The sequence below is a fragment of the Scyliorhinus torazame genome, chromosome 30 (assembly GCF_047496885.1).
Source record: "Scyliorhinus torazame isolate Kashiwa2021f chromosome 30, sScyTor2.1, whole genome shotgun sequence".
In the NCBI taxonomy this organism is placed as follows: Eukaryota; Metazoa; Chordata; class Chondrichthyes; order Carcharhiniformes; family Scyliorhinidae; genus Scyliorhinus; species Scyliorhinus torazame.
In genome coordinates, this window is record NC_092736.1 from 12,322,329 (window position 1) to 12,338,131 (window position 15,803).

Below are 15,803 nucleotides of genomic sequence, written 5' to 3' on the forward strand. Positions count from 1 at the left end.
TCCCCTCCCCTCCCTCCCTTCCCCTCCCCTTCCCAGCTCTACCCTCTCCCCCGGCAGCCAGTCACTGCTCTCAGTCCCCCCAGATAACAAACACAAACTGAATCGAGTTTGCCTCCTGGCGATTTCCAGGGACCTGCATTCCGAGGATTAATGAAGAATTGCCTGAGATTCGCTGTTGGGGGCGGTGACTCCAAGTGAACCCTCCGACGTTATCTTCCCCCACATGCCCTGGGTCGGAGGTGGGTGGGGGCTGTTAGAGACGGGACAAGATTGTACCCCCCCCCCCCCCCCCCCACCCCAAGATCAGGAGCATGAGGCTGAAGTTCAACTAACAAAGAAAGTCACACGTTTTTCAGGAACCTATTCAAGATAAAAAGGGGGTGCAGTCCAGTTGGGACAGCTGTATGAACTCCCTAAGCTCACAAGCGATAATATTATCGCGGTTAAATAAGGCACTGAAAATAAAATTAAACCAATTCAGTAAGTCACATGTCGCTCGACAGCCAAATTAAGTACTGTTCTTTGGGTACAGTCAACTTTGTGCACAGGGGGCAGTGGTTAGCACTGCTGCCTCACGGCGCCGAGGTCCCAAGGCTCGATCCAGGCTGTGGGTCATTGCCCGTCTGGGGTTTGCACATTCTCCCCGTGTTTGCATGGGTTTCGCCCCCACAACCCAAAGATGTGCAGGGTAGGTGGATTGGCCACGCTAAATTGCCCCTTAATTGGAAAAAATGAATTGGGTACTCTAAATTTTTTTTCAAACTTTGTGCAGGGCAAGGTCCCACCAACAGCAATAAGTGACTTGACTGTTTGCTTGAGGAATAATTATGAACCAGAAAAATGCACCTGCTCTTTTTGGAAATAAACTATGGGATCCTGACCTACACCTGAGAAAGCAGACGATGCCTCAGTTTGAACGTTTCCCAGCAAAGGTGGAACTTTCGACAGGTCAGAACTCCCTCGGTGCAAACCCATTGTCGCCTAGATTAGAACTTTAAAAAATTAATTCAAGGATGTGGGCATTGTTGATTAGGCCAGCATTCATTGTCCATCCTGAATTGCCTTTGAGGTGGTAATGAGCTGCCTTCTTGGATCGCTGGTGTCCATGCGGTGTAGGTACACTCACAGTGCTGTTAGGGAGGTAGTTCCAGCGACAGTGAAGGAACAGCGATATATTTCCAAGTCAGGGTGGTGAGTGACTTGGAGGGAACTTCCAGGTGGTGGTGTTCCCAAGTGTCCTTCTAGATGGTAGTTGCCGTGGGTTTGGAAGGTGCTGCCTAAGGAGCCTTGGCGAGTTAGTGCAGTGCATCTTGTAGATGGTCCACACGGTTGCCACTGTTCGTCGGTGGCCAAAATGGATGTTGAATGTTTGTGGAAGGGTTACCAATCAAGCGGGGCTGTTTTGTCCTGGATGGTGTCGAGCTTCTTGTGTGTTGTCAGAGCTGCGCAAATGGAGAGTATTCCATCACACTCCTGACTTGTACCATGTGCCTTGTAGATTGTGGACCGACTTTGGGGAGTCTCACCACAGGATGTCTAACCTCTGACCTATTCTTGTAGCCACAGTATTTACATGTCTAGCCTAGTTCAGGTTCTGGTCAATTGTAACCCTACAGAATGTTGATAGTATTGGGGGATGTGCTCAAGTCTCTGGGCATGGGACTTGAAATCACGACCTTCTCAATTAAGCAACAGCACTATCATTCATTAATTAACTTCAGACATACACCTGAGCTGACCTGGGAGCATTTTCCAGAAATTGCACACATTTCAGAATTGGCTTGCATGGTTAGCTTTGAAAATCTGTTTCTTGGTATAGTAATGCCCCTTTCTCAAGCAATAGACCACACAGCATTGAAGAAGTAATACCAAGATGACAACACAAACAAAACCAAAGTGAGGTTGCAGGCCACTAGTCCTCAATAGCAGAGCGTAAATATTCAAAGTTTCCATCTAAGCAATCCTTTTGAGTATATAAAATAGTAAGTGAAATGGATAGGAACATTTAGCCCCACATGCCTGGTTAACCATTCAATAAGATCATGGCTGATCTACGACCTAACTGCATAGACCTTCCATTTCCCCATTCCCTTAATTTCTTTGGATAACAAAAACGTATCAATCTCAGGTTAAAATGTACAATTGATTTAGCATAAATTGCCGTTTGCATCAGAGTTTCAAACTTTTATCATCCTTTACGTGTAGAAGCTTTTCCTGCATTTGAAAAATTGAAACAATTCGACTGGTAAATTGCGTCTTTAAAACCCTTGACTTGGTTTTGTCAGGCCTTTTGAACAAATAATGAATTGTGCCTCAAACTCATTTTAATTTGATTATCTGACACTTAAAGGGTAACTAAAACATTACTGCTGTAATCAGAAAATGTATCCAACTCTCTAATATGTGGATGTGTGATAATGCTAGTGTTAGGCAGGCAAGGAAAATATTATGTCCTGTAAACAATTAATTACTCTTACAACACCAGGTTACAGTCCAACAGGTGTGTTTGGAATCACTACCTTTTGGAGTGTACCTGGTGTTGTAAGACTTCTTATTGTGCCCACCCCAGACCAATGGTGGCATCTCCTCATCACAATTAATTAGATAGATTTTAAGCTACTCCTCTCAAGTGTACACATATGCCTTCTAAAGATGCAGAACCACTTCCAATACAGGCTGACTTGTCACTGCAGCATTGAAGGAACTGTACATTCTGAGGTGCCATTCTGCAGATGAGGTGGATATTAAAAATAGGGTAATAAAGAGCACAGAATTCTCCTGGCATTTTGGACAACATTCCTCCCCCTCAACTAGCACCAAAAATAGATTAACCTGACATGCATCTCATTGTTTCTTGCATGGTGTGCCTCTCTGCTTGTCAAAATGCTGCCTGCACAAAATAATGCTTGCTATTTGAAGTGCTTTTTGGGTGTGGCACACCTTACGAATGGATTCCATTGTGCAACTACTGTTTATCTTTGAGTTGGCAAAGCCTCAGAAATGCGTAATAAATGTCAGTTTTCAAGGGCAGCACATTGGCGCAGTGGATTAGCCCTGCTGCCTCACGGTGCCAAGGTCCCAGGTTCGATCCCGGCTCTGGGTCACTGTCCGTGTGGAGGTTGCATATTCTCCCCGTGTTTGCGTGGGTTTCGCTCCCACAACCCAAAGATGTGCAGCCTAGGTAGATTGGCCACGCTAATTTGCCCCTTAATAATTGCCGCTTAATGGAAAAAACGAATTGGGTACTCTAAATTGGGGCAGCACGATAGCATTGTGGATAGCACAATTGCTTCACAGCTCCAGGGTCCCAGGTTCAATTCCGGCTTGGGTCACTGTCTGTGCGGAGTCTGCCCGTGTGTGCGTGGGTTTCCTCCGGTTTCCTCCCACAGTCCAAAGATGTGCAGGTTAGGTGGATTGGCCATGATAAATTGCCCTTAGTGTCCAAAATTGCCCTTAGTGTTGGGTGGAGTTACTAGATTATGGGGATAGGGTGGAGGTGTTGACCTTGGGTAGGGTGCTCTTTCAAAGAGCCGGTGCAGACTCGATGGGCCGAATGGCCTCCTTCTGCACTGTAAATTCTATGATAAATTTATTTTAAAAAAATAAAATAAAAATGTCAGTTTTCACCTTTCATTAGAAACAATCACAAATAATGAATAGAAGTTCAAGATATAGCTCAAAGTATGCACATTCATTCATTTCAGACTGAAAGTACACATTTAATAGGGCCTATAGTGACCATTCCTGGCCGGAATGGACAGGGTTCTGTTGGGGTGGAGGTCAGCACCTCCACGCTGTGCCTCGGCATGGCTGGAGGGTCTAATGCAGCTCTTACATCTTGAGAAGGTGAAATCTGCCCTCAGGGAGGCAGGTGAGGGATTCCACAAGAGATTGGGTTTGTTTATTTTGCAGGGCGGCACGGTGGCACAGTGGTTAGCAATACTGCCTCACTGCTCCAAGGTCCCAGGTTCAATTCCAGCCTCAGGTGACTGTCTGTGTGGAGTTTGCACGTTCTCCCCTTATCTGCGTGGGTTTCCTCCGGGTGCTCTGGTTTCCTCCCACAGTCCAAAGATGTGCAGGTTGGCTGTGCTAAATTGCCCCTTCATGTCCAAAAGATTAGGTGGGGTTACTGGGTTACGGGGATAGGGTGGAGGTGTGGGCTTAAGTAAAGTGCTCTTTCCAAGGGCTGGTGCTGTTAGCCTCACCAGTACATCAATTGCAAATCTGGACCAATGTGTATTGTGTAACGTTCCTCCACTCAATGCATTGTTCCAGGGAAATGATCAAGTTTCAGTATATCACCTCCATTCGCTCAAAGTTTTCTATCAGAAAAAGTTGCTATTTGCTGTTGCAATTCATCGAGACTCTTAAAATAAACGTAGTTTGTTTTGGTGTTTGCTGATTGAATGTTCGAATTCCTGTCAGAACTTCTGCCCGATCACTGGGTCACGCTAATCATATGCAAACGGCGCCTACTGTGCGTGTGGAGTGAAATGCATTGACACCGTTTTTGAGGTGACGGAGAATCACGATTTGGGTTCAAATGGGGGCCTGCCGCGATTTTGGGCGTCGGAAGCTATTGTCCGCCAAATCGTATTTCCCGATTTTGCCGTCGGCGAACGAAGAATCCCGTCCATGATCTCTATGGATTAAAATTTTGAACGAAAGACACAATATTTCAAGGAACATTTAACACAAAAGTGTGATGCAAGAATACAATATCGCATAGCCAGGATCATAGACACAGGACAATCATTCTACAATATATAATGTGTCACGATTAAAGGCATGAATATGGAATACTTGAGCGGTTGCCAGGTTCCCCCCCTCAATGTCTGCATGCAAGGACAGGCATTGTAGGACTGCAATACACCAGGTTTAGAGTTAGCTTTTAACATTTGTTAGAGGGCAAACATAGTTTGGAAAAACGCCACGGCAGTCCCAGTCATAATACAAATTCCCCATCTGGGCAGTGGGGTTTTAAGAGCGGGCCAGGATTTAATATTCATATGATAGGCTAGGATTACAAACCCTCAACATAAATTGTAGAAGAAGGGTAGCTATTTGTCAGACTATAATTCTATGCTTGAATTAAAACTATTTGGAGAAGGCAGAGATTTATTTAGGTTGCAACTTTTTAACCTGCCTACAGCATTTTTGTACAAATGTCCAGACACGTCCATAAAATTGTCCAGTAGGTGTCACAAGTCATGAGTCACCTTTTGGTTTTAATTGGAAAAACCTAATTAAATAAACCCATTTAGGCAGGGTGGATGCAGACAGTGAAAATGACGGTGCTGCCAAGGTTTTGCCTTGGAGACCCGGAGACGGATTTTGCTAGGGTGGCGGGACACAGAGCCGCCATGCGTGGGGGGTGTGGGTGAGCGACCTGGCAGACTTCCGGAGGCTGGAGAAGGTCAAGGGTCCGAGGGGGTCGGCACAGGGGTTCACCCGGAGGTCGAAGCCATTAGCGATTTCTTTCAGGAGGATTGAGGGGTCAGTGGGGGTTAAAATCGTGACGGTGAGATGTGGTGGGGACTGGCGTCACGGGGGGGGGGGGGGGGGGGGGGGGGAGTCAGGGTGTGGTTGTTTATTGAGTTGTTCCTCTGATTTTCTGTGTAAATGTGAAAATGTCTTGAATAAAATATTTTCAAAAAGCAAAACCCATTTAAAACAAATACATTTTTTCCCAAAGCTTTTCATCTACCCTGCAAGGTAATGGCCACCCTGGCCAGATAATTTTGAGCTGCACGTCACAGAAATTCAAACAGGTCCAATGCCATCACCTTCGGCCCTGAAAAGTGCCGAGTCTACCTCAGATGACCCTGGAAGGGCAACAAAGCTCAAACATCTGGGTAACAGGTGAGGCCAGCTGTTTCAGGCTGCTACTATGCAGTAACACACGTGTCCATTAACGGGATGCTGCCATCAAGCCTGAAAGACATTCTGCCTCTCATACAAATAAGTCATGTTGTAAATGAACTTCAGTGCCAGTGTGATGTGAGGTATGTAGACCATGGGTTGGATTCTCCGCCGGCGGGACTCGCCGTTACGCCAGCACCAATCCCACGGATTTCCCGACGGCATGGGGCTGCCCACAGTGGGAAACCCCATTGGCCGGCTGGCGGGACGGAGAATCCCGCTGCCGGTGGGGGCGCGCTGCACCACAGAGAATCCCGCCCCATATATCCCAAAGACTGGTGGATCCTATCAAACAGCATTTTCCCTCCACTGTCGCAAGTACAGACAGTACCCAGCCAGCCCATGCTCGCAAAATTCAAACCAAAACATGGTGTCCAACATTAGACATGATTTTGCAATTGGACAACATTTGCAAAATAATCCTTAATGTGCCGAAATGACCAATTTAAGATTGTCGGTTGGGCTCGCAGAGTGGCACATTTCCATGTACTGGAAGCTACATATATTAATTCACAGGCTCCTGTTCTTTACACACAGAAAGAAAATGTACACCTGTTTCAGCTAAACAAAATAAATGACAGCCGTTTGCTGGTTCATTCCTCATGGCAAAGCCTTGACCAGAGGGAGATGAAAGATAGCCCGGTTTAAATTTCAAACTATGTTTGGCAATTAACTATCAGTCACCATCAACTGGTGTATTCTCCATGGCAACGCCTCCAGCAATCAAGAGTCCACTTGCCAATCAATCAGCACTCTCTTCTCATACAGTGCAAATTTGTTGTCTCGTTTGGATTTGTATCCTAGCCTGGAACCTGGTTCAGATTTGCCCTTAGTTCATTGACTGGAGATGAGCTTAAGTCTACAAAAAGCAGATGGTATCAATGATTATTCAACGCATTGCCTCTATGAAATAGATGCCCTAGTCAAACAGCTGGAACCCTAATCAAACCTGTTGACCTCAAACATGGACATGTCCGGAATCAATGCTGGAAGCTGTTGTGAAACCTCAGCATCTTCTCTCCAGATGTACAAGGAACAACCTGAATTCAAACAGCACTCACCTCCTTGGGGCAATTCAAACTTTACAATCAGCAAATTGCCTTTGAAATGTAGTTACTGTTGATATGTGAATGAAAACAAATGTGTTTGGGCCAATGCATTCTTTTTAGAATACTCCTGGGAATGCTGCCTGACGGCCTTCCATTTCCTTCCCTGACCTGGGAGGGACCATTGTTGCACAGAACCAGAATCTCAGACTTCGCCAAATGCCAACACTGCTGATGCCAGGTTTGCCTTCCCGTGAATAAAAACAATTGCATTTGGCTCCTGTTGAGAGCTTTGGCCAGATTCTCAGACTCAGGGGGCACCAGGAAACACACTAATGGTCGCAGTGAGACCCAAAGAAATTGGGAGGGATTGGGGGACAAAGTGACATAGAATTCCAACATGAAAATAGGCGATCCAACTCACAATCCATGTTGGTGTTTATCCTCCACACCAGCAGTGGTTCTAATCCTAGTTATCCACCCCATTCCTATGTCACTTTAGTCTCCTCTCTTTCAAACCCCCCTTAATTGCTTCATTGCCTTTGTTTCAAATACCGACTTTAGAAACATCCCACCATCTAGTGTAAAAAAAAGTTTCTTGCTTATTGTTTACTGTCTCATACCATTAAACATATATCTATATCCCCTCATTCGAACCCACTGGAAACAACTTTGCTGTCTATGCTCTCCCATCACTTCATTATTTCAGTACGAAGTCTTACAACACCAGGTTAAAGTCCAACAGGTTTGTTTCGATGTCACTAGCTTTCGGAGCGCTGCTCCTTCCTCAGGTGAATGAAGAGGTCTGTTCCAGAACCACATATATAGACAAATTCAAAGATGCCAAACAATGCTAGGAATGCGAGCATTAGCAGGTGATTAAATCTTTACAGATCCAGAGATGGGGTAACCCCAGGTTAAAGAGGTGTGAATTGTGTCAAGCCAGGACAGTTGGTAGGATTTCGCAGGCCAGATGGTGGGGGATGAATGTAATGTGACATGAATCCCAGGTCCCGGTTGAGGCCGCACTCATGTGTGCGGAACTTGGCTATAAGTTTCTGCTCGGCGATTCTGAGTTGTCGCGGGTCCTGAAGGCCGCCTTGGAGAACGCTTACCCGGAGATCAGAGGCTGAATGCCCTTGACTGCTGAAGTGTTCCCCGACTGGAAGGGAACATTCCTGCCTGGTGAATGTTGCGCGATGTCTGTTCAGTCGTTGTCGCAGCGTCTGCATGGTCTCGCCATGCTCGCATTCCTAGCATTGTTTGGCATCTTTGAATTTGTCTATATATGTGTTTCTGGAACAGACCTCTTCATTCACCTGAGGAAGGAGCAGCGCTCCGAAAGCTAGTGACATCGAAACAAACCTGTTGGACTTTAACCTGATGTTGTAAGACTTCGTACTGTGCTCACCCCAGTCCAACGCCGGCATCTCCACTTCATTATTTCAAACATCTCTATCAAATCATCCAGTCTGTTCTAATGAAAACAACTCCAATTTTTCACGTTCTCCTTTCCTGATTACACCCTCACTTTAGTCTGCATCCTAGTCAAGTGTGTTGCACTGACACTATTCCCGCAGCAGAAAACTCCAAACCTAACTGCTGTGTAATCCAGGGTTTCGATGGATGAATCATTATGTTCCAGGGCCAATTTTAACTTCTGGTGAACAATGGATAGTTGACAGACAGAATCTGCTCACTCGGAGGTGTAAGCCGTTTTGACTGCAGTTGGTGAGGCAGCGCCCGAGGCATCCTTAGTAACATGTTGGCTTCCGTCAAAAGTTTGAATCCACGCAGAACCTGAGCACAAAACCTTGATAAATTTTTCCATGGGCAATTTAAGGAAGTGCTGCACTGTTGGACGACACTTGATTGATGTCAAAGTTGTCAAGACATGACATGACATGACGAACAATAGCAGGTTTGTTTGAGAGACTGACTCACTCAATCAATTATGAAAAACAGACTAAGTGGACATTCGTCTTAATTCTCCATGCATAATCGATGCTGGATTCACTTTGTCACGACGCACTGGGCTAGTTCGCAGCCAATTCCAGCCTCACTTGACCCAGTGTGGTAACACAAGTGAAATTTAAGTTTTATTTAAAATACCCGAGGCCTTTGGTTGAGCCCCAATAAACTAGTCACCAGATTTATAACTTTAAAATATAAGTAACCTATTATTATATAGTGTTATAATGAAACAGACAGAAAATGTAACTATCTACTACCCCTTTCCCAAGCACCTCCCCTTTCTAACTCACCCCACTCTCTATTCACACACACACACACATACAGACTAACACACAGGGAAAAGGGTAGTGGAAAGAGAAAGAAAATATTTAAAAACATAAAAGGATAAGTATCTTTGTGATGACTTCCAGTCAATGTCTTTCTGGGGTTCAGGCTTTTGTTTTGGTACTTCTTCCTTCTAGGCCTGCTAGATGGTTTTCTCTGGCAAGGTTGTCTACTTCTTGTACAGGCTCAGCATCATTTCAGTTCTACAGCAAAGCATGAGCCAGGCATGAGATAGATCGAGAGAGAGAGAGAGAGAGAGAGAAATTGTTTCTTTCACTTCCAAGGTCGAATCAGCTCTGCCCAGTTCTCTCAAAAAGCATCACGCAGGAACAAATCACTGACCATTGTCAGGCAGAACACTCGCCCTGTCTTCTCCTTTCCAAAAGACCAACCTGGGAACATACTGTCCTGGAAAGCAGGCTGTTTCACTTGGAATCTTCTGCTGAAAGGCACACCCTGATTATGGACTCAGGGACAAAAACAATAAAAACAGAATAAAAGAAATGGGAACAAAGGAAATAAACGGGAAAGACTCTTACAATTTGTATAACAGATACTACTTCAAATTAATACATTGCAATTCAATTGTTTTGAATCATTGCTTCTTCTTGGTAGGTGTGAGCATCTTGGACATGTCAATACTTCTTGTGAAATTTAAGGTAGTTTTGTTCAATGCTTGCACCCTGTCACCTGCCTTCATTTGCAGTTCAATCCTTGGCTCGCAATAGGAGGCATTTGCCCTCTACACTGATGAGTGATACAGCAACTGATTTCACAATGGCATTTCATGTGAGTGAATAAGACTCCATGAAGCAATAGTGGGCAACTTGTGGCCCATCAGAGTTGTGAGTGTGGCCCACAAGACATTTTGTTGACCGTTGCCCATGCACAGAATGCTTGCCTTCATGGAGTATAAAAACTGGCAAGTCATGCTACAGTTGTATAGAATGTTGGTAAGGCCGTGGTTGGAATATTGCGCACAATTCTGGTCGCCACGCCACCAGAAGGATGTGGAGGCTTTGGAGAGGGTGCAGAGGAGATTTACCAGGATGTTGCCTGGTATGGAGGGTGTCAGCTATGTGGAGAGGCTGACTAGACTTGGACTGTTTCATTTGAACAACAGGGGTTGAGGGGTGACCTGATAGAGGTCTACAAGATTATGAGGGGCATGGAACAGAGTGGATGGGCAGGCACTCTTTCCCAGGGTGGAGGGGTCAGACACCAGGGGGCATAGGTTTAATGTCCATGGGGCAAATTTTAGAGGAGATGTGCGAGGCAGGTTTTTTACGCAGAGTGTGGTGATGTAAATGTTTATTTTGTTTCAACCGCTTGAAGTTGATGACACTTCTATTAATACATGCTTGATTAAGCATTTTCCATAATGTCTGAAACATTTGGCGTGTATTTAATGTATTTAACTTTGCTCACGGGGTCATGGCAAGTGAACAGGCCGATTACAATCTTGTGGCCCACTGAGATAAAGGAGGGCCACTCATGTGGAACACTCACTAGCCCAGGTTGCCCATCAGTGCCTTTGAGATAGGAACAAGTGTAAATAAATCGGCTTGAGGATTAGAAAACCTCAATCTCACTTTCTCCCTATGTCTGCGTGGGTCTCACCCCCACAACCTAAAGATGTGAGGGTAGGTGGATTGGCCACGCTAAATTGCCCCTTAATTGGAAAAGTTAAAAAAGAATACCTTGAGCTTTCACAACTGGATATAAAGATAACTGCAGTAGGGAATGCTTACAAAATTATTTTATTATGCAAGGTCTTACAATGAACTATTTATAAGACCGATTGAAATAAATTAGGACCATATGTTTAGATTATGGTTTTCAATTAATAAAAGGAAAAGTCCAACAAACATGGTTTTATCGTATAAACATGGAGTATATTTCATATATAAATCCAAACCACTTTTATACGAGAATTATTAGAGACTGCAAAACTTCCTCCTGATTAATTTAGTAGAAATGTGAGCCTTTGAATTACTTGCATTACTTTTTAAATTAAATCTCCACTTTGAAAGTAAGCCACTTTACACCATGATGGTAGTTAAGGTTTATTTGGTGTGCTAGACTTAGAGTGTCAAGTAAAGAAGGCGTATAAAGCAGTCTTAAGTCACACAATTACTTTGGAACTTTGCAAATCTACCCAAAAATATATATATATCCGCAATTTTCATGATTCTGCATGTTTTGCTGCCCTCAAAAGAATTTCTTGTAACTTGCTTCTCTTTTGCTCCTGTTAAAACATAAATATTGTGGAGTTTGTGAACATTTTCAAACTGAAGTACAATGCTTTGAAGGTCAGCGCTTGAGAGTTCCTTATATAATAGTCGGCAAGACTTCCCCAGGAAGGAAGCAAACCTGGAGTAGGAGGGGTCTATTCAGACCCTCAAGTCTGTTTCCGTCATTCAGTAACCCCATGGCCTATCTGTCAGCTTAAGTTCCAGTTATTCACCAAGGTTCCGTAACCCTTAACATCACCCAGCAAAACAGAAACCTCTCGATCCCGGGCAGTCTCTCAATGGCTCTTCAGGTCATTACAAGCTCCTGAAAAATACCCCCGGAAGGTTTCGCACGAGCACCCAGTGAAACCCCCCCCCCCCCCACCCCCGGCTTATCAGGCAGAGGAAATTGAGACAAGCGCTTTAGGAATCTGCAGGTTGCTGCCAGTCTTTTTCCAACATCAAACACAGTTCTAAAATATTTTTCTTCTTCATTTGCAGGATGTGTTTGTTGAATGCTATTGACTGGATTTCTAAGCCATTTCAGAGGGTGTCTTGGAGACACCCATGTTGCAGCGTGTCTGAAATCACAAGAGCTGGACTTAATTCACCAAACCATTTTCCTTCCCTGAGGAGAATCATAGACAAAGAACATACAGTGCAGAAGGAGGCCATTGGGCCCATCGAGTCTGCACTGACCCACTTAAGCCCTCACTTACACCCTATCCCCGTAACCCAATAACCCCTCCTAACCTTTGTTTGGACACTAAGGGCAATTTAGCATGACCAATCCACCTAACCGGCATGGCTTTGGACTCAAGTTGGGTTTTTTGTGACAACTGGAATTCCTGGATTTTTCCAGGAATTCCAGAGAGTCATGGATTTTGTCCCAGCGACAGCGAAGGAACGGCAATATATTTCCAAGTCAGGGTGGTGAGTGACTGGAGGGGAACCTCCAGGTGGTGGGGTTCCCAGGTATCTTCTGCTCTTGTCCTTCTAGATGGTAGTGGCCGTGGGTTTGGAAGGTGCTGTCTAAGGAACCTTGGTGAGTTACTGCAGTGCATCTTGTAGATGGTGCACACAGCTGTTCATCGGTGGTGGGGGGGTTTGACTGTTTGTGGAAGTGGGAGCAATTAAGCGGGGCTGCTTAGTTCTGGATGGTGTTGGGCTTCTTGCGTGTTGTTAGAGCTGTGCTCATCCAGGCAAGTGGAGAGTATTCCATTACACTCCTGACTTGTGCCTTGTAGATGGGTGACAGGTTTTGGGGGGTCAGGAGGTGAGTTACTCACCGTAGGATTCCTAGCCTTTGACCGGCCCTGGTAGCCACAGTATTAATATGGCTAGTCCAGTTCAGTTTCTGATCAATGGTAACCCCCCAGGATGTTGATCGTGGGGGATTCAGTGATGATAATGTCATTGAATGTCTTTCAAGTGGATTCGTTTTTTCTGTTTGAGCATTAATTAAACTCAAGTCGGGAGCTGAGCGCACATCTTAGTCAGAAGGGTCATATCCTAAAACCATGTTTCCTTCAACTCTCGAGCAGCCGGTCGACAAGCGAGGCGATTACCTCATCTCAGTCACCAGGGTTTGAACTCTTAACATTTCACAGAAGTGACAGTTCAACTTATTGTACCACCCAATCTCAGGCAAACAAGGAGCGCTCAATAATGCACAGGTTTTGAGGCAGTAATAACACGCCGAGACAGCAAGGGTATATTATTATCAGGTGGATAATTAAAAAGAGAACAAATATACACGTTATCCCTTTTGTTTATGACGTGCTGATTGTGGAGACAATAACAGAGAAATCGGGCGAAATGTTTCCCTTGCCCAAAATGGCAGTTCAATAAATCACAAGATTGGATGAGTCACAGTTCCTTAGTCCTTGAAGGACACGAGACAGCGGGCAGGAAGATCACACTGAAACCTGAGCATTGCTTCTGTATTGATGTCTGAAGGGCTAACTGCTCACAGCAGTGAGCAGATAACGTAGGAGAGCATCAGATTTAGGAATAAATTCTCCCCTTTACCTATTGTTCTGCGGGCAGCCAGTCAGATCCTGGTGCGGGTCGGCATTCGTCGGGGGAACCTGGATAAGGTTTGTGGGCAGGATTTTGGGATCCCGCATGCCCCATCACATCTACGGTTTTCTGCTTGAGGTCTTGAACGTTAACCTGGACATTCGCACGCTCGCCCATGTGCAGCTCTTTTAATGCTCTCTGGCTGAAATTGGAGGGCCCACCTATCCAGAAAGCAGGCCCAGTAAAGTTTGGGGCGGTACCGTGGCACAGTGGTTGGCACTGCTGCCTCACAGCGCCAGAGACCGGGGTTCGATTCTGACCGATTCGGGTGACTGTCTGGGTGGAGTTTGCACGTTCTCCCCGTGTCTGTGTGGGTTTCCTCCGGGTGCTCCGGTTTCCTCCCGCAGGCCAAAGATGTGCAAGTTAGGTGGATTGGCCATGCTAAGCTGCCCCCCGGGGGGGGGGGTTACAGGGACAGGGTAGGGGATTGGGCCTATGTTAAGGTGCTCTTTGAGAGGATCAGTACAGACTCGATGGGCCGAATGGCCTCCTTCTGCACTGTAGGGATTCTACCATTACATGTCTGTCATGTCATAGTACGTTTAAGAAATGGGTGTTTATAAATGGGTGTGTATATAAATATCTGTAGTGAGAGTACCTTTAAGAAATGGGTGTTTACTACTGTTGTGATGTCAGAGTGTGCGTAGAGCTGGGCTGCTGTCAGCTTTTTACTTTCGTTTTAGGCTGTTTGCTGCAGGGCGTGTTTTAGTTTTGTTTTCAGTGTTGGAGCTGAAGCCAGACAGAGCAGGTGCACTGTTGATCTCTCTGCCATGAAAAGACTATCTCTTGATCATTTGGTGAATTCAGAATTATAAATGTTTTCAGTAGTGAATGTAAACCTGTTATGCTTCTGTTAAAAGGTGTTTCTTCCGAAATTTTCAATAAAATATTTAATAAAAAAAAAAAAAGGTGTTTCTTCTGGATGTTGTTTGGGACGTTATTAAGGATTACTTAGTGTTGTATTCTTTGGGGGTTGTACTTGAATTGATGGTTGCTAAGATGTTCACTGTATGTTTTAAAAAGGTTAACTTGAGTTCATAGAATAAACATTGTTTTGCTTTAAAAAATACTTTTCCATTTCTGCTGTACCACACCTGTAGAGTGGGCCGTGTGCTCCCCATACCACAATCTATTAAAAGTTGTGGGTCAGGTGAACTCCATGATACACTTTGGGGTTCTCAAAACCCTGGCCCATAACATGTCCTACATGTGACATAAGCACGCCTGACAAATAGATGGCTATGTATTAGTGCGAAGGACAGCAGGAACATTTACACCAATACCTTCAAGCATTGCTAACAAACATGCCAGATACATGCACTGCATTGTTGGCTTTTGCAGTGCCACTAGTCCTTTAATCTGCTCAACACCACTACTAATAATGTATATTGTCAGTACATTGCCCCCTCATGCACACAAAAGGATTACCTGTGTATTAGGTAAGAGAGGAAGAATACAGACTGCAGGACAAGGAACGCCAAGAAGTGCCAAACTGAAGTACAGGATGGAATAGGTGGGATCTTTGGACAGGTGACCTGTTGAACCTGTAGAAATAAAATAATTGACGCACTTTACTGTATGCAATCGGTAGACAGAGAAAGAAAAGGAGGCCCAGCAACCACCATCTGGGTGCCAGCTGAGAACCATCAGCAGGTCAGCAATTTAGACTCTACCATTTAAAAGTTTGTTAGTGGCAAGTCGCCTAGATACTTCATGTTGGAAGAGAGGAATGTAGCTGTATACAAACAACATGTTCATAAGAGAAAGTGAAGGAAAAAGGCTTTGAACAAGAGCACTAATAACTTACTGAATACATCCAGCCTATTTAAATGTCACAACAAAGTTAATTTGGGCATCATGGTAGCACAAGTGGATAGCACCGTGGCTTCACAGCGCCAGGGTCCCAGGTTCGATTCCCCGCTGGGTCACTGTCTGTGCGGAGTCTGCACATCCTCCCCGTCTGTGCGTGGGTTTCCTCCGGGGGCTCCAGTTTCCTCCCACAGTCCAAAGATGTGCAGGCTAGGTGGATTGGCCGCGCTAAATTGCCCTTAGTGTCCAAAAAGGTTAGGAGGGGTGATTGGGTTACGGGGATAGGGTGGAAGGGAGGGCTTAAGGGGTCGGTGCTGATTCGATGGGCGGAATGGCCTCCTTCTGCACTGTCTTCTTTTTTAAAAAAAATATTTTTTTAATTCTCCTTTTTCACATTTTCTCCCAAATTTAC

The 15,803-nt window shown here is 45.0% G+C and overlaps 1 protein-coding gene across 1 annotated transcript in view; it reads right to left on the minus strand.

Moving 5' to 3' along the window:
* Positions 1-11,008: 11,008 nt before the first annotated feature.
* The window catches only part of LOC140404386 (protein ERGIC-53-like), a 91,201-nt gene continuing 86,406 nt past the window's right edge, over positions 11,009-15,803 (minus strand). Inside the window, exons 12-13 of the mRNA XM_072492832.1 lie at positions 15,011-15,126; positions 11,009-11,514 (exon numbers count right to left, since the gene is read on the minus strand). Coding sequence (XP_072348933.1) covers positions 11,478-11,514; positions 15,011-15,126 — 153 coding nt within the window. The 3' untranslated portion in view covers positions 11,009-11,477. The remainder of the gene's footprint in view (positions 11,515-15,010; positions 15,127-15,803) is intronic.